At 39.0% G+C, this 19,722-nt stretch overlaps 1 protein-coding gene across 1 annotated transcript; it reads right to left on the bottom strand.

The window, feature by feature from the left end:
• Positions 1-13,978: 13,978 nt before the first annotated feature.
• LOC132029495 (uncharacterized) lies at positions 13,979-14,668 on the bottom strand. Its single transcript, XM_059418739.1, has 2 exons — positions 14,474-14,668; positions 13,979-14,344 (listed from the first exon to the last, which is right to left on the bottom strand). The coding sequence occupies exons 1-2, from the start codon at positions 14,666-14,668 to the stop codon at positions 13,979-13,981; spliced, it is 561 nt and encodes a 186-aa protein (XP_059274722.1).
• Positions 14,669-19,722: the final 5,054 nt, after the last annotated feature.

Below are 19,722 nucleotides of genomic sequence, written 5' to 3'. Positions count from 1 at the left end.
ACGAAATGAATGATGAGTACAAAGGACACTTTGGGTTACAACGGAAGAAAATCTTGATATTAAAGGGAAATATGAGAATCTTAACAAAAGGAGTAATGATAAGCAGTGTGGCGATCTCTAAAAGAGAGGAAGAACGATGTGGGTGCAGACAGAAAGGCAACAGCGTCACCAGAAATTAGAAAGTATGTCATAGGTCACTAACCATATTGAGCATAAGGGTATGTATTATGGAATTATATGAACCATCAGCGTAAGGTTATGCCCCACAGATGGGAATGGACACACCAGAAAGCCAACAAGGAATGACAGCTAACTAAGTGATCACTAGAATAAGAAAGTCAAGGGTAAGTATACCATACCGATGTTGGAAAAGAAGCTGTGGTAAAATGAGAATTGCTTTAACTTTATAATTATAAGTTATATTGCAAGATTTGAGGCAAAGGAATTAAAGGGAGAGTTTTGACAAGAACTCGAAGATATTGTGAGCTATAGACCAGTTCGAACTATGATTATTGGTTCATCGCAATATATAATCCTGCTATGAGGAATAATAGAGATGGTGATGGAACATTAGGAATGTACGTATTTAAGATATCGTATTGAGGATATGGTTATAACTGATCATGGAAAGGAATTAAGACGAGTGGTTGAAGAAACGTGACCGTTAAGAGTAAGGATTTTTCAGTAGCAGAGTACCGCAGAACAAGCAACAGGACGTTAGTATAAGAAAATTTACGATGAATCAGAGAGCTTGGCTGATGAATTAAGAGGGGATAATCTAGCACATATCTAAGCTCAACAAGTACAAGTAGGGATAGCCCAGATAGAATCGGAGGAGTCCACAAAATAAAGTGTTGTATTCGAGCAAGGGAGTTATCCGTTAATAAAAAAAAATGAGGAACGAAGAGGAAGGATGCTCGCAGGACGGCGTGTAGCATCCCCTTTGGGAGGATACCACTTACGAAACAAAAGCTAATTTTACACTTATAACGTTTAGAAGAAATTTATGCCAAAAGATATTCAAAAAAATATTTAATAGCGGAAATAGGCCCATGCGAAAAAGGGTTGAAAGTGCGACCTTTTTTCTTCCATTGTACCCTTCGAAAACATTTCTTGGATGAAATACAATATTAGAGTATCAATTTAAAATGGTAATGCCCTTCTCAAATAGTCAACACATTTAAGAAACTTCATTTTTAAATTTATATTTTCAAATCAACACCACTGCAAGTCCATAAGATACACGAAACTCAAACTTGCGATTATCACAGATACCAAAACTTGTAGCATCCCCTTTGGGAGGATACCACTTACGAAACAAAAGCTAATTTCACACTTACAACGTTTAGAAGAAATTTATGCCAAAAGATATTCACAAAAATATTTAATAGCGGAAATAGACCCATGCGAAAAAGGGTTGAAAGTGCGACGTTTTTTTTTCCATTGTACCCTCCGAAAAATTTCTTAGATGAAATACAATATCAGAGTATCAATTTAAAATAGTAATGCCCTTCTCAAATAGTCAACACATTTAAGTAACTTCGTTTTGAAATTTATATTTTCAAATCAACACCACCGCGGGTCCATAAGATACACGAAACTCAAACTTGCGATTATCACAGAAACTAGTATCTTCCTTTGTACATAATTACAAGGCAAAATGTAAACCCAGTACATGGCATGACTTGGGTTGGAAGCATACCCTAAAATAGCAAAACAAGTCACCAAGTTCAAGTTACAAGCATATGGCCTTGTGTCCAACAAGCCTCCAAAATTTCATACATAAGTGTTACATATGGATCATGTACAAGTCCCCAAAATTTTACAAGACCTAGATGCATATGCAAATGTGATCTTCACTAAGGCTCCCAAAAAGTTTACTCCAAATGGCCATCTTCAAATCTCTTCCCGTACATTACCTACGATAGAAAACAACTATCGCTAAGCATAAATCTTAGTGGTGTATAAACTTTGGGCTTGGAGCCATTAGATTCTCCAATTCCCTTATCCGACCCTAATTTTCGTTAGGGCGTGATGGGCACCCGACCCTTACCTAGGGCCGAGCGAACCCTCGACTCTCGTGGCACTCATAATCATATTGGGCCCTCATAGCATAACATGAGTACATAATGAAAGCTTTTCGAAACAACCTCGCTTTTCATCCTTTCAAATCAAGTAAGACCCGGGATCGTATAAGACCCGTAGAATAATGCATCACAATACATCGGCTTATGGAGCCGCTTACAAACCGACATACTACATACACGACACCGTTCGCAAAGTCTCTAACATGGAACATGAAACCATATCATAATGCTCGACTCGGCAAAACACTCCGAGAAAATGGAGCTCGCCAATCCCGCCGGAACATCTTCTCGCTAATATCTTCAACTCATCCGGGTGTACCGCGCGGCATGAACGCAGCGTCCACAAGAAGGGACGTCAGAACGAGCAACGTACCGAGTATGTAAGGCATGAGTAACAACATATAGAAGGATGCAAAGCATGAATAGTAACAAGACGAAAACATAGGGCATTTCATGAGATAAAGAGTAACCTGCACATCTGAGTGCCCTTTTAGGCGGAACCATGCCTGTTTAGTGCTGCGGAACGTGCAGCCCGATCCATATATATATATATATATATATATTATATTGCTGCGGAACGTGCAGCCCGATCCATATAATATATTGCTGCGGAACGCGCAGCCCGATCCATATATATGTAATAAAAGAGTAACCTGTACATCCGAGTGCCTTTTAGGCGGAACCATGCATGCTTAGTCTTTCGCGGAACGTGCAGCCCGATCCATATATATATATATATATATATATATATATTGCCGCGGAACGTGCAGCCCGTTCCATATAATATATATATATATATATATATATATATATAATATATATTGCCCGATCCATAATCCATAACCAATATATCCCGCGTCCGGCATCCCGCGTCCGGACGGTATCATGTCATATTATACCAATCGATCGGTGGTTACGCGTATATAACGCTCTCGCCCTTTCCCATATTCCCCATATACATATACATATATCATATTCATATATCATATAAGTAGCATGCATGAGAGCCCAAAGAAAGTCATGTATCTATCGGAGTGACGTAAGGTCGGTAACCTCCGATTGTATTATGGAATAATCATGGTCGCTTTGTCTCACCTTGAAGGAACGATTATTATAAGGTGAGACTGTCAATGAAGAATAACTTCACGAGGAAACATAAAATAGGATCATAAGGCATCAATTCATATACTTTGGAATCTTTAAAAATAGTCATCATTCATGAATAAAATTGAGAAATCAAGAAATAGCTCAACATTCTCATATCGTCATTGAAATCATAGACTTGGAACCTTTAATCATGGAATCATCATCATCATATTCATCGTAGGAAAATATTCTCATTTTTGACATCATCGTTGTCATTGTAAAACATATCCATCGTTGTTGTCATGAAAGCTTACGGAGTCATAAACCTCCGTTTTGGAAAGATACAGACATTTTAGAATTCTTTTCAAAAATAGGTCGTTAGAACCAACAAAGGAAAGTCGCGGGGCCCACGGACGAGCATCAACCCGATCCGGGCCCGCCTATGAAAGTTAAAGATTATTACTCGTTATGAAATCTTCTACGATGGTTTCGAAGCGATCCGAGCCCATCTGTGAAAGTTACGGGCGTTCGTAGTTTCGGACTCGTTTAGGAACAAAATTCTTTTGAAAACAAAACTTTTGAAAACAACAAAGTTATGGAAGCATTTATGAAATCGTAATCTAAGAATCATGCCTTTGAAAGAAAGGGACGAGCCTTAACATACCTTGGCCGCTCCCTAGGCTAATCCAAACTTATGCCTTGGCTTCTCACGATCTACAATCACGTCATTAGATATCAACCATTAGCCATAAGCACTTAAGAATCCGATTTCAAATTAACACTTTGTCTACAAAAATTTGGGCAAAGCATTTCCCCTATAACTTCAACATCCCCGAGAATTCAACTCGGCCAAATCAACAACAACCAAACCAACAATCATAATAACAATATCAATAATCAATTCACAAAATGTTCAAGACATTCCAACCCAAATCTTACTTTGCCCGAAACTTTCAAATACCATAAGAACATCACAATACATTTCTCTCTTCCGAATTCATAAACTATATTAACAATTCCATATACGTTAGCAACATCATTTTCATTAAACAAGAAACCATATTAAAATCACATTAAGTTCCAAATCAGCCCACAACAATTACAACTTCCATTTGAGTCATCAAACCTTCATTTTACATCGCATAATCTACAACAACAACAACCAAAATACTACAATAAATTTATTATCATTCTACACAACACAAATACATTCGGCCACTTCACACCACATCACATAATTCATGAATTTCATTCTTCACATTACACACACACAACCATCCATAATACACAATCCAAACATGCTAAATAAATTAGTCCTTCACTCCTATATAATCCTCACATACACACGGCCACACACACACACCAACTTTCATGATTTCATTCATTTCCACACATCCACAACATGCAAACATCCATAACACATGAAAAAAAGATTGAACCTTACCTTTTCCACTTCAATTTTCTCCTCGGCTAGGACTATCCATTTGCAACAACGAACGGTTTTCTTGTTCCAACAACTACTCCACGTTAACGAGGACCTTCAATTAGTGGAAAAGCTGAAGAAAATTATTTTTCCATGATCAAAGTTCCAGGCCATTTTCGGCCACCCCTTGGCCGATTGTCTCTCTCTCTCTCTTTCTCCATTTTCTTGAATTTTCTATGAGTTAAAATGATAAATTGTCTTGTTTCATCACACATATATATACACACACATATATATATATATATATATATATATATATATATATATATATATATATATATATATGGCCGGTCATGTGCCTCTTATTTTTCCTCCCATTTTTTTTCTCCAATTTTCTCAATTTTTCTAGAAATTTCTTAATTTGCAAAAGATGAATAAGTCTTGCATAGTAAGGAATTATATATATATATATATATAGCCTTCTCCAATACAAGATACACACATGTGTCATTCCATGGCATAAAAATATTGGTCAAAATATGGGTGGGGCCCACGGCCACCTAGGCCTTTTGGCCATTTCATGAAAATTCTTTTTCCAACTTTTAGCCTCCAATTTCTCCTTATCCCGAATTTACCCCTAATGCTCCATTCCAATAAAAAGGATGAATACGCAACTTATACATTCAAAAAAAAAAAAAATTATAACCTTGTCCTTAACTTCCCGCCATTAACTCGGAATATTCAAACGTACAAAATGCGAGGTATAACATCCTTCCCCCCTTTAGAACATTCGTCCTCGAATGTTCAACTAGTCTCGTAAGGTCTTCTAAGGATCTTGGGGGGTTTCCCTTATCACCACGGCATGCAATCTCTTCTATCGATTACGTTCCTTCTTCATTTTCTCTTCAGCCTCTCGAGTCGTCTCCTCCCTGTCGTTGTTTCGTCATACGAACTCGGACCCTTATAATTATACCACAAGTACCTAGGACTTTGCATCTCATTGACCCTGTATCTCTATACTGTGCCGAACGTGGTCCTCGTACATACATCTCTTTATCTCTTCTATAATAGAGGACTCGAAAGAACTCCCCCGAGAGAAACTCCACTATCTCCGTAACTAGCCAAACGGACTCCAAGGCCGGCTAGGCGGTAAATCTCACGAACCATCTCCCCGAAAACCCGGTTGTACATCTGTCAAGCTAACCATAGATTTACGGCTAAGAGCATTGGCTACAACATTCACTTTCCCTGGATGGTATAGGATATCAACGTCATAATCCTTTAACAACTCTAGCCACCGTCTTTGGCGTAAATTCTGCTCTTTCTGTTTGAAGATATATTGTAGGCTCTTATGATCTGTATAAATGTCCGCATAGACACCATATAAATAATGTCTCCATATCTTTAATGCGTGCATCACTGCAGCCAATTCTAAGTCATGGGTTGGATAATTCTTCTCGTGTTTTCGTAACTGCCGTGAGGCATAGGCAATTACTTTGCCATGCTGCATCGACACGCAACCTAGTCCGACACCTGAAGCATCACAATAAATAACCAAGCCCTCCGATCCTTCGGGGAGTGTCAAGACTGGGGCCGAAGTCAACCTATTTTTCAATTCCTGAAAGCTGCGCTCACACGCATCCGTCCACTGAAACTTAACCGCCTTCTGAGTCAGCTTCGTTAATGGTCCGCGATGGAAGAAAATCCTTCTACAAACCTTCTATAGTAACCGGCCAAACCCAAGAAACTACGGACCTCTCGTAGGCGTTGTTGGCCTTGGCCAATTCTTCACGCTTCAATCTTTCGTGTATCTACCCGAATACCATCGCGAAATGAGAAAAGTCACCGAATTCAGCCAAAATTCATATTTTGAAAATTTGGCATATAACTCACGAGCTCGAAGGATTCCAAGAACAGTACGCAAATGGTCTGCGTGTTCCGCTTCTGATCGGGAATACACCAAAATGTCATCAATGAACACGATCACGAACAAATCTAGGAAAGGCCTGAATACATAATTCATCAAGTTCATGAATATCGCCGGGGCGTTGGTCAAGCCAAACGACATTACCCGAAACTCATAGTGGCCGTATCTCGTTCTGAAAGCCGTCTTGGGAATGTCCTCCTCCTTAACCCTCACTTGATGGTACCCTGATCTTAGATCTATCTTTGAGAACCATTTGTCACCCTGTAGTTGGTCAAACAAATCGTCGATCCTTGGGAACAGTTATCCCCCCTTAGGGTTCGATTATCAGTTGCTTAGTCCTACCTTAAAACATATGTCAGTCTCTTCTCGTTCTTACTTGATTCCTTCATTGCTTGCAATCCACTTTTTCCGCTTCCTTGCCTTCCTGTAATTGACCGAAATTTAGCTAACATTTTACTCTTATCATGTCTCCATTACCGTAGCCTTGACTTATCATGTCATAGCCATCTATCGCCCTACAGTTATCCCTTTTTCTTGTCCCTTTGCTCACATCTCCGATTTCCCCATATTAACGGTCCTTTCGTCAGTCTTTATTCCTTGTTAGTTTTCCGGTGCGGACTCTTTATAATTGTAGTTGGGTATAGCTTCCCGCTGACAATTCATATAGTTCCATAGCATATGCTTTCATATTCAAGTCACTTAATGGTCTATAAACCTTTTTCCTAACATCCAGTGGATTCCTTTATTCCATTCATGAGAGTGGCATACTCTCCTTTCTCCAAATTTCCATTCGTGAGAACAATATTTTCTCTTTCCTCCAAAATTTTCCAGGCCGCTAATCGCTGTTCTTTCTACTTCCACTGTCACTGTCATTCTAAGTGTCTCCTTGAGTCCGCTACCTCGAAGGTCTCTCTCGCTCTTTACTCTCCTGTCACTCATTATGTTGCACTCTCGGTAAGAATACGCGAAGGTGTTCTAATTAGTCCAAGGAATGCCTCAGCGCGCCGCTTTACTAGTCCTTATGTTCTACCCCGTCTTCTTCTCTCTTGTCCGTCGGTATGGAAACAGGTCCTTCATTCAACCATAACCATGCCTCGTCTGGCCTCCGCACTAACTTCATTTTAGTAATTGGCTTAAACCATCGTTACATTTTTCCGTAGTGTCCCCGAAATGTCACAACCGCCTTGTCCTTGCTAAACCTTTGTTCTTCTTATCAAATACTTACTTAGTCTTATTCTTAGCATACCAATACTTACAGGTGGCATCACTGTCCTTGCGCACTTATATAAAATATGTTCAATCTTAAACATGGTTCTTCCGTCCTCTGGCTTATCCCGCTCTATACATCTTGTCATACTGGAACTCGCTCGTCCTATTTTATCATATTTCTTCCCCTTCCTTTAATCGCTCTTGACTCCCTCACTTCCTACCCTAAAGGGTTTCCTATTCCTTCTTCTTCATCACTTACAAGTTGCCACAGCATTAGCGAACAACTCCATAGCTGACATCTTGGCCCTTAATCCCTTATCTAGCATAGCGTCGCTATCCTTCCCGTTATCTCTTAAGTTGTTCCATACCGTCTACCATCTTAATCATACTCTTGTCCTCGTACGCATCCACTTCATTAGCGTTATGTCATTCCGTGTCAAATTGTTTCGCAAAAACTTCTCACCCGCTTCCCCCCTTTAGGGGTGTACTTATATCATTATCTATTTATACTTGCCTCACGTCCTTACTTCCGATCTCAATTAGGCAATACTCTTACTCCGACAACAAGTATCCAAAGTTCGCTCGGAATATTATCTTTACCCCAACCTATATCGGGTGCTTCTTTTGGTATCCCCTCATCATTTCTCCCATTTGTGCCTATCTCTTCTTCTGTACACGAGAAATCTTATGCCCTTTCTGTATCATTCAGGATACATTACTCCTACATAATCTTTCTCTCATTTTCAAAACGTATTCCGTTCATCCACGTTTACCTATATCATACCAGTCATCTTCTGGCATTTATTCTACCTTGTTCCTCCTCGTCCTACGACTTGGCCTTCCGCCATCCCGACACTTATGGCACTCATTTTTCCTCGTTTCTCAACTTTTTATAACTTGGCTTTTCATCGTTCCGTCACTTACGGCACCCGTGTCTTCCGTCACACAACATAACCTATTACTACACGGATGTCTCGCTTTCTTCTTATCTCCTTCTCCCGTTAGCTCCTCTTCCTTACCGACCTGATGATCCGCCCGTCCTACGCGACCTTTTATGGTTTTTGCCCACTCCATAGACTCTAATCTTCCTTAGATTAATCTAACCTCTCATTTTCCTCTTACGTCTGAATTTGTGAGACTTTTCAAAAACTTCCCAGGGGGTCACCCATCCTAAAATTGCTCTCACGCCAGCACGCTTAACTTTGGAACTTTGATGGAATACGACGCTTTAACGCTTTCCTGACTGCGTCTACCTCACCGCACGACCTTCTACACATAATATTGAGTAAGTCGGAATCTTAACATATTCCCAAAACGCCCCCACGACACATCCCGGCAGCTGTCTTATTAATACATTCCTATCCGTCATAATTCTTCTCTTCTTTTCTTTCATACCCCAGTCTACTCGTATCCTTACTTCCCGTGACTATAATCTCATCATATTTTCCTCCTACCTATCGATTCAGCCGATGCCTTAATACATATTACTCTATTCAAACCTACCGGCCCTCTCTAGATCATCCCTTAACATCGCTAGTCCATTCCAAATTCCTTATTACCATATCCCCATCGACCTCCTGTTTACTATTATTATTGCTAATTCCGCAATTTAACTTATTCTTCCAAAAGGGCAGCCGCACTTACGGCTTGGTCAAATCCCATCGTTACTATTCATATGACCTTTTCCAAACATATTCCAAACTTACATCTTACTCTCGTATTATTTCCAAAAAAAATTTTGGCAGAGTTTCCTCTGTATTCCTTACTATCCCAAAACCTGCACGCAGGAAATACCAACATCGCCCCACAGGGTCATCCCATATATGTATGTATCATATCATATCGTATTGTATCACGGCCACACGGGGCTTCTCAATATCCATAAGAGTCGAAAATAATGGACTTACCTTATACACTTAACACGACCACACGTGTCACACTTTCTTGTTTACTTTCCCTTTTTACTTTTCAACTTTACCTTCAATCGTACATCAATACCGTACTCAACATATGTCTTTCGTACCTTTACTTACTCGCGTGCTTGTAACTTCCAATATCGTTAATCGTCTTCCTCTCGTCAATGCCATTTCTCGCCGCAAGTCAAAGGTTAGCGTAAAGAAATCTCATTTCCTATGACTTGGCTCTATGGCACGATCTAAGAAGTGAAAGAAGAGTAACCACCCTAAATGCCCCGTAGCCTCCTGTTTATAAATGTGGCCGGCTTCACACCATAAACAGGACTCTACCGGACACGACTTTGCGACAACCCCTAGGACGAACGCGCTCGATACCAATTTGTCACACCCTAATTTTCGTTAGGGCGTGATGGGCACCCGACCCTTACCTAGGGCCGAGCGAACCCTCTGACTCTCGTGGCACTCATAATCATATTGGGCCCTCATAGCATAACATGAGTACATAATGAAAGCTTTTCAGAAACAACCCGCTTTTCATCCTTTTCAAATCAAGTAAGATCGGGATCGTATAAGACCCGTAGAATAATGCATCACAATACATCGGCTTATGGAGCCGCTTACAAAACCGACATACTACATACACGACACTCGTCTCGCAAAGTCTCTAACATGGAACATGAAACCATATCATAATGCTCGACTCGGCAAAGACTCCGAGAAAATGGAGCTCGCCAATCCCGCCGGAACATCTTCTCGCTAATATCTTCAACTCATCCGGGTGTACCGCGCGGCATGAACGCAGCGTCCACAAGAAGGGACGTCGTACGAGCAATGTACCGAGTATGTAAGGCATGAGTAACAACATATAGAAGGATGCAAAGCATGAATAGTAACAAGACGAAAACATAGGGCATTTCATGAGATAAAGAGTAACCTCGCACATCTGAGTGCCCTTTTAGGCGGAACCATGCTCGCTTAGTGCTGCGGAACGTGCAGCCCGATCCATATATATATATATATATATATATCCGCGGAACGTGCAGCCCGATCCATATAATATATATCGCGGAAGTGCCCGATCCATATATATGTAATAAAAGAGTAACCCGTACATCCGAGTGCCTTTTAGGCGGAACCATGCATGCTTAGTGCGCGGAACGTGCGCCCGATCCATATATATATATATATATATATATATATATATATATATATATATCCATATAATATATATCTGCGGAATATCCATATAATATATTGTCGCGGAAACGTGCAGCCCGATCCATAACCACATATCCCGCGTCCGGGCATCCCGCGTCCGGGACGGTATCATGTCATATTATACCAACCGATCGGTGGTTACGCGTATATAACGCTCTCGCCCTTTCCCATATTCCCCATATATATACATATACATATATCATATTCATATATCATATAAGTAGCATGCATGAGAGCCCAAAGAAAGTCATGTATCTATCGGAGTGACGTAAGGTCGGTAACCTCCGATTGTATTATGGAATAATCATGGTCGCTTTGTCTCACCTTGAAGGAACGATTATTATAAGGTGAGACTGTCAATGAAGAATAACTTCACGAGGAAACATAAAATAGGATCATAAGGCATCAATTCATATACTTTGGAATCTTTAAAAATAGTCATCATTCATGAATAAAATTGAGAAATCAAGAAATAGCTCAACATTCTCATATCGTCATTGAAATCATAGACTTGGAACCTTTAATCATGGAATCATCATCATCATATTCATCGTAGGAAAATATTCTCATTTTTGACATCATCGTTGTCATTGTAAAACATATCCATCGTTGTTGTCATGAAAGCTTACGGAGTCATAAACCTCCGTTTTGGAAAGATACAGACATTTCAGAATTCTTTTCAAAAATAGGTCGTTAGAACCAACAAAGGAAAGTCGCGGGGCCCACGGACGAGCATCAACCCGATCCGGGCCCGCCTATGAAAGTTAAAGATTATTACTCGTTATGAAATCTTCTACGATGGTTTCGAAGCGATCCGAGCCCATCTGTGAAAGTTACGGGCGTTCGTAGTTTCGGACTCGTTTAGGAACAAAGTTCTTTTGAAAACAAAACTTTGAAAACAACAAAGTTATGGAAGCATTTATGAAATCGTAATCTAAGAATCATGCCTTTGAAAGAAAGGGACGAGCCTTAACATACCTTGGCCGCTCCCTAGGCTAATCCAAACTTATGCCTTGGCTTCTCACGATCTACAATCACGTCATTAGATATCAACCATTAGCCATAACACTTGAGAATCCAATTCCAAATTAACACTTTGTCTACAAAAATTTCGGCAGCATTTCCCCTATAACTTCAACATCCCCGAGAATTCAACTCGGCCAAATCAACAACAACCAAACCAACAATCATAATAACAATATCAATAATCAATTCACAAAATGTTCAAGACATTCCAACCCAAATCTTACTTTGCCCGAAACTTTCAAATACCATAAGAACCATCACAATACATTTCTCTCTTCCGAATTCATAAGCTATATTAACAATTCCATATATTAGCAACATCATTTTCATTAATACAAGAACCATATTAAAGTCACATTAAGTTCCAAATCAGCCCACATGATTACAACTTCAACTTTGAGTCATTAAATCTTCATTTTACATCATGGAATTCACAACAACAACAACCAAAATACTAATAAATTTAGTTCATTCATTTCTACCAAAACACACCTACACGGCCAACCAACCATCACCATGGTTTCATGAATTCCATTCATTTCTTCACATTACAACACACACAACCATCCATAATACACAATCCAAACATGCTAAATAAATTAGTCCTTCATCATATATAACCTCACATACACACGGCCACACACAACACACCATACTTTCATGATTTTCATTCATTTCCACACTCCACAACATCCACAAACATCCATAACACATGAAAAAAAGATTAAACCTTACCTTTCCCTTCAACTTCTCCTCGGCTAGGTTATCCATTGCAACAACGAACGGTTTTCTTGTTCCAACAACTACTCCACGTCGACGAGGACCTTTCAATTAGTGGAAAGCATGAAGAAATTATTTTTCCATGATCAAGTTCAAGGACCATTTTCTAGAGTTATGGATGATGCCCCTTCATGGCCATATATATATTGTCTCTCTCTCTCTTTCTTCATGTTTCTTGAATTTTCTATGGTTAAAATGATGAATTGTCTTGTTTCATTCTTTTATATATATATATATATATATATATATATATATATATATATATAGGCATATATATATATCATGTGCCCATTTTTTTTCCTTTTTTTTTTCTCCAATTTTCTCAAATTTTTCTAGAAATTTCTTAATTTGCAAAAGATGAATAAGTCTTGCATGGTAAGGAATTATATATATATATATATATATAGCCTTCTCCAATACAAGATGTACACATTTGTGTCATTCCATGGCATAAAAATATTGGTCAAAATATGGGTGGGGCCCACGGCCACCTAGGCCTTTTGGCCATTTCATGAAAATCCTTTTCCAACTTTTAGCCTCCAATTTCTCCTTATCCCAAATTTACCCCTAATGCTCCATTCCAATAAAAAGGATGAATACGCAACTTATACATTCTAAAAAAAAAAATTATAACCTTGTCCTACTTCATCACACCATTTCGAGTAAATACAAGCAAAACTGGGTTTTGGAGCCTGAATGAAAGTTGTAGGGCTATGAAATATCTTTCTAGAACATTTTGAATCACTTAAAACTAAGCTTTATACAAGGAATTAGGTTGAATACACTAACAGCAGTCCAGTCCAAAAATGAGTTTATAACTTACCTCAATCGCGTGGAGTTGCTTGGGGCTCAACCAAAGCAAGTCTTGATGATTGATTTAGAGGATGAATATTATGAGAGGAGAGAGGTTTTGGTGTCTTGTTTCCTTGGAGAAAACAAAATTGGAGGGGTGATGGAAAGGATAAGAGCTAAAGGGTATATATCTTACTTAGTAAGATAAGGATGAAAAAATAATAAAATAAAATAAAAAGGGGCTGCCCACTTTTATAAATGTCTAATCCATTTAATAAATTTACTAAGATAATCATAGTAGGAGTAGTTTATATAACTACACCATAACACTTCAAACAAGTTTTAAATATCGTCAAGTTCACATTCACGAAGTGCGAAGTAAAATATACCCTTACTATCAAGATATGGTCAATCAAAAATTCAAGAGTTAGCTTAAAAAAAATTCGGGGTGTTACAACTCTCCCCCCCTAAGAAATTTCATCCTGAAATTTACCTTATGCTAGCCTCAAAACAACTATGGATATTGAATTCGCATATCCTCTTCTTGCTCCCAGGTAGCTTCTTTGCCAGAATGATTTCTCCAAAGGACTTTTACTAAAGGAATTTTCTTGTTTCTAAGCTCTTTTGTCCTATGCGCCAAGATTTGGATAGGTTCCTCTTTATATGTCAAGTCAGGGCTGACCTCAATGGATTCAACAGGAAGAACATGAGATGGATCTGAGCGATATCTTCTAAGCATAGAAACATGGAAGACATTGTGGATTTTATCTAACTCCGGTGGAAGAGCTAGTTTATATGCAACTGGACCAACTCTCTCAAGTACTTCATATGGTCCAATAAATCGAGGACTAAGTTTTCCTTTTTGGCCAAACCTCACAATCTTCTTTCATGGAGAAACCTTTAAAAATACCTTATCTCCCACTTGATGTTCAACTTCACACCTCTTTAGATCAGCATAAGACTTTTGTCTATCCGAGGCAATTTTTAGACGATCCTTGATGATTTTTACCTTATCTTCAGTTTGTTGCACAATCTCAGGACCAACCAATTTTCTTTCACCAACTTCACTCCAACAAAGAGTAGTTCTACACTTTCTCCCATATAATGCTTCGTAGGGAGGCATGCCAATACTTGATTGGTAGCTATTATTGTAAGTGAATTCTATCAAGGCTAGGTTTCTGTCCCAACTACCCTCAAATTCCATAATGCAAGCTCAAAGCATATCTTCCAAGATTTGAATCACCCTCTCAGACTGGCTGTCTGTCTGAGGATGGAAAGAAGTACTAAAGTTCAACCTAATGCCCAAAGCTTCTTGCAAGCTAGTCCAGAATCTGGATGTAAACCTTGGGTCTCGGTCAGACACAATAGAAATAGGAACTCCATGCAGCCTCATAATCTCATTAACGTACAATTCTGCTAAACGTTCAAGTGGGTAGTCCATTCTGATGGCCAAGAAAGGAGCACCCTTGGTTAGCCTATCAACTATAACCCAAATCGCATCATGATTTCTTTGAGTGCGTGGAAGCCCGTAAACAAACTCCATAGTTATTCTTTCCATTTCCACTCAGGTATCGATAAGGGTTGTAACAAACCAGTTGGGACTTGATGCTCGGCCTTTATTTGTTGACAAACTAAGCATTTGGAAATAAATTCCGCAATGTCCTTCTTCATATACCATTCCACTAGTAGTGTTCTTTGATGGTTTGGTACATTTTAGTACCTCCAGGATGCATTGCATATGGTGAAGTATGTGCTTCATTCAAAATTTCTTTCCTCAAGTTGTCATCTTTAGGAACACATAACCTATTTCGATAAAATAGAACACCATCCTCCCTTGACTTAAAATCAAGCTTTCCTCTAGTTTGAACTTCTTTGATCAACTTCGAGGAGAGCTTCTGGTACTTGTTTTAATTGTGGGAGCTTCGATCATAAAGTGAAGGATTGTCCTAATCCTAACCCTACTTTTTCTCCGCGTACGGAAGGCTCAGTTCAGAAACCTATTACCATTCCTTCTCAAGGGAATAGTGGTGCAAGATCTAGAAATATGCAAGCAATAAGTGCAGATGGAGCCAATCAAGCTAGTGGGTCAAGAGTACAACACGAGCTTATACTATGAGATAGAGGGATGGCTAATATGGAGCAGACGTGGTTGTTGGTAAATTTCACTTATTTGGCTTATATGTTGTTACATTATTTGATCCTGGTTCTACACATTCTTATGTTTGCTTATCATTGGTTTTTCCTAAAAATGTGAAATCTGTAAGACTTGATTGTGGTGTGCTTGTCCAAAGTCCTTTGGGTCAACAGGTTGTTTGTAATCAAATCTATCGAGGTTGTCCCTTGGTGATTCAAAATCTAGTCTTCCCTGTTGATTTGATTGAAATGCCTTTCCAAGACTATGATGTCATCATCGGTATGGATTGGCTTCATAGATACCATGACGTAGTTGATTGTAGGTCGAAGCATGTGACCTTTAGAGCTCCTTCATTTTCACACATCATTGTTCAAGGTGAAAGATCATTGACATCTAATATTATCTCCGCGGTTGTGGCAAGAAAGATGGTTAGTCAGGGTTGTGAAGCTTATCTTGCTCATATATTTGATACACACCTGGAAAGTCCAAGCCTTAAGGATATACCAGTGGTATGTGAATTTCTTGATGTTTTCCCTGAAAATCTTCCTGGATTGCCCTCGAAAAGGGAAGTTAAATTTCCTATAGAGGTTATTCCTGGAACTACTCCTATTTCTATAACTCCTTATCCAATGGCTCCAGCAGAATTGAAGGAGTTGAAAATTCAATTGCAAGAACTTCTTAAGAAAGGTTTTATTCGCCTAAGTGTTTCTCCTTAGGGAGCTCCTGTTTTATTTGTGAAAAAGAAAGATGGAACTCTTAGGCTTTGTATTGATTACCAGCAACTGAACAAGGTAACAATTAAGAATAGATATCCATTGCCCAGGATTGATGATTTATTTGACCGCTAAAGGTCGCTAGGTTGTTCTCAAAAATTGACTTCTGGTCTGGGTATTACCAACTGCGGGTAAGTGAACAAGATATCCCTAAAACTGTCTTTAGGACTCGATATGGTCATTAGAATTCTTGGTGATGCCATTCGTGTTGACAAATGCTCCTGCAACATTTATGGATCTGATGAATTGCGTGTTTAAGCCTTATCTTGATCAATTTGTGGTGGTCTTTATAGATGAAATTTTAATATATTCCAAGAATAGTGAAGATCATGAAAAGAATCTCCGAATTGTTTTGCAAATTTTGGAAGAGAAAAGGCTTTATGCTAAGCTTTCCAAATGTGAATTTTGGCTTGGTGAAGTGGGTTTTCTGGGACATGTTGTGTCAGCTGAAGGTGTGAAGTTGGATCCTAGTAAGATTCAAGCAACTGTTGAATGGAAACCACCTAAAAGTCCAACTGAAGTAAGAAGTTTCTTGGGCTTAGTGGGGTACTATAGAAGGTTTGTCAAAGGCTTCTCCATTATAGCCTCTCCTTTGACTAAACTCTTGAGGAAGGAGGTCAAGTTCGTTTGGGATGACAAATACCAAGAGAGCTTTGAAAAGCTCAAATCCTTATTGACACAAGCTCTTATACTTACTCTACTAACGGAAGGGAAAGAGTATGTGATAAATAGTGATGCTTCTCATCAGGGTTTGGGTTATGTCCTGATGCAGGAAGGGAAAGTGGTTGCGTATGCCTCTCGAAAATTGAAACCACATGAATTGAACTATCTTACTCATGACCTTGAGCTCGCTGCCATATTATTTGCTTTGAAAATTTGGAGGCATTACTTAAATGGCGAAAAGTGTCACATATTTACTGATCACAAGAGTTTGAAGTACTTGGGTACTTAGAAAGAGTTGAATTTGAGACAACGTAGATGGCTTGAACTCATTAAAGATTATGACTGCACGATTGATTATCATCCGAATAAAGCCAATGTGGTGGCAGATGCTCTAAGTCGCAAAGCCTATGCTAGTTTATCTCTAAGTCATTTGCCGTTGTTTCTTAAATTAAGAGCCATGAATGATTGTCTTGCATTTAATTCTGATGGATCTATTGTTGCTAGTTTTCAAGTCAACCCAGTTCTACTTGAACAGGTGAAAGAAGCACAGAAGTTAGACGAGAAGCTTGTGAAATTGATCAAAGAAGTTCAAACTGGAGGAAAGCTTGATTTTAAATTAAGAGAGGATGGTGTTCTATTTTATCGAAATAGGTTATGTGTTCCTAAAGATAACAACTTGAGGAAAGAAATTTTGAATGAAGCACCTACTTCACCATATGCAATGTATCCTGGAGGTACTAAAATGTACCAAACCATCAAAGAACACTACTGGTGGAATGGTATAAAGAAGGACATTGCGGAATTTATTTCTAAATGCTTAGTTTGTCAACAAATAAAAGTTGAGCATCAAGTCCCAACTGGTTTGTTACAACCCTTATCGATACCTGAGTGGAAATGAGAAAGAAAAACTATGGACTTTGTTTCTGAGCTTCCATGCACTCAAAGAAATCATGATGCAATTTGGGTTATAGTTGATAGGCTAACCAAGAGTGCTCATGTCTTGGCCATCAAAATGGACTACCCACTTGAACGTTTATCATAATTGTACGTTAATGAGATTGTGAGGCTGCATGGAGTTCCTATTTCAATTGTATCTGACCGAGACCCAAGGTTTACATCCAGATTCTGGACTGGCTTGCAAGAAGCTTTGGGCACTAGGTTGAACTTTAGTACTTCTTTCCATCTCGGACGTACGACGATCCAATTCGAGGGTGATTCAAATCTTGGAAGATATGCTTCGATCTGGCATTATGGAATTTGAGGGTAGCTGGGACAAACACCTAGCCTTGATAAAGTTCGCTTACAATAATAGCTACCAATCAAGTATTGGCATGCCTCCCTACGAAGCCTTATATGGGAGAAAATGTAGATATCCTCTTTGTTGGAGTGAAGTTGGTGAAAGAAAATTGGTTGGTCCTGAGATTGTGCAACAAACTGAAGATAAGGTAAAAATCATCAAGGATCGTCTAAAAATTGCCTCGGATAGACAAAAGTCTTATGCTGATCTAAAAAGGTGTGAAATTGAACATCAAGTGGGAGATAAGGTATTTTTAAAGGTTTCTCCATGGAAGAAGATTGTGAGGTTTGGCCAAAAAGGAAAACTTAGTCCTCGATTTATTGGACCATAGTACTTGAGAGAGTTGGTCCAGTTGCATATAAACTAGCTCTTCCACCGGAGTTAGATAAGATCCACAATGTCTTCCATGTTTCTATGCATAGAAGATATCGCTCAGATCCATCTCATGTTCTTCTGTTGAATCCATGAGGTCACCGACTTGACATATGAAGAGGAACCTATCCAAATCTTGACACATGAGACAAAGATGAGCCGAGAAACAAGAAAATCCCATTAGTAAAAGTCCTTTCGAGAAATCATTACGGCAAAGAGGCTACCCACGGAAGCGAGAAGAGGATATGCGAATTCAATATTCCCATTTGTTTCAAGACTAGCATAAGGTAAATTTCGGGACGAAATTTCTTAAGGGGGAGAGAGTTGTAACACCCCAAAAGTTTTTTTTTAAGCGAATACTTGAATTTTCGATTTATCATATCTTGATACAAGGGTATATTTTACTTCGCACTTCGTGAATGCGAACTTAACGATATTTGAAACTTATTTGAAATGTTATGGTGTAGTTATATAAACTACTCCTACTATGATTATCTTAGTAAATTTATTAAATGGATTAGATATTTATAAAAGTGGGCAGCCCCTTTTTATTTTATTTTATTATTTTTCATCCTTATCTTACTACGTAAGATATATACCCTTTTGGCTCTTATCCTCTCCACCACCCCTCCAATTTCGTTTTCTCCAAGGAAACAAGACACTAAAACCTCTCTTCTCTCATAATATTCATCCTCTAAATCTATCACGACCCAAACTGATGGGCCGTAACAAGTGCCCGACTACTACTGGCCAAGCACTCCTATGCTTGCATTTATCGCTCTACCGACTATCCGAGCCCATACACAATCAGAATCGAGCTGTCTTGTCTCCGAACAATCGACATAAAAGACACCATCACGGAACTCACGGCCAATGCATACATATAAACATAAACACCGAGAATAACGGCGTGAGCTGATTTGCCACCACACATATATCTTGTACAACAAAATACACGCTCGTGAGGTCGCATAATATCACGACTACATATCCTTTGTCTACGGACCTCTATGGAGTAC

This window comes from Lycium ferocissimum, chromosome 9 (assembly GCF_029784015.1).
Source record: "Lycium ferocissimum isolate CSIRO_LF1 chromosome 9, AGI_CSIRO_Lferr_CH_V1, whole genome shotgun sequence".
Lineage (NCBI taxonomy): Eukaryota > Viridiplantae > Streptophyta > Magnoliopsida > Solanales > Solanaceae > Lycium > Lycium ferocissimum.
This window is presented reverse-complemented; position numbering and strand designations above follow the sequence as displayed.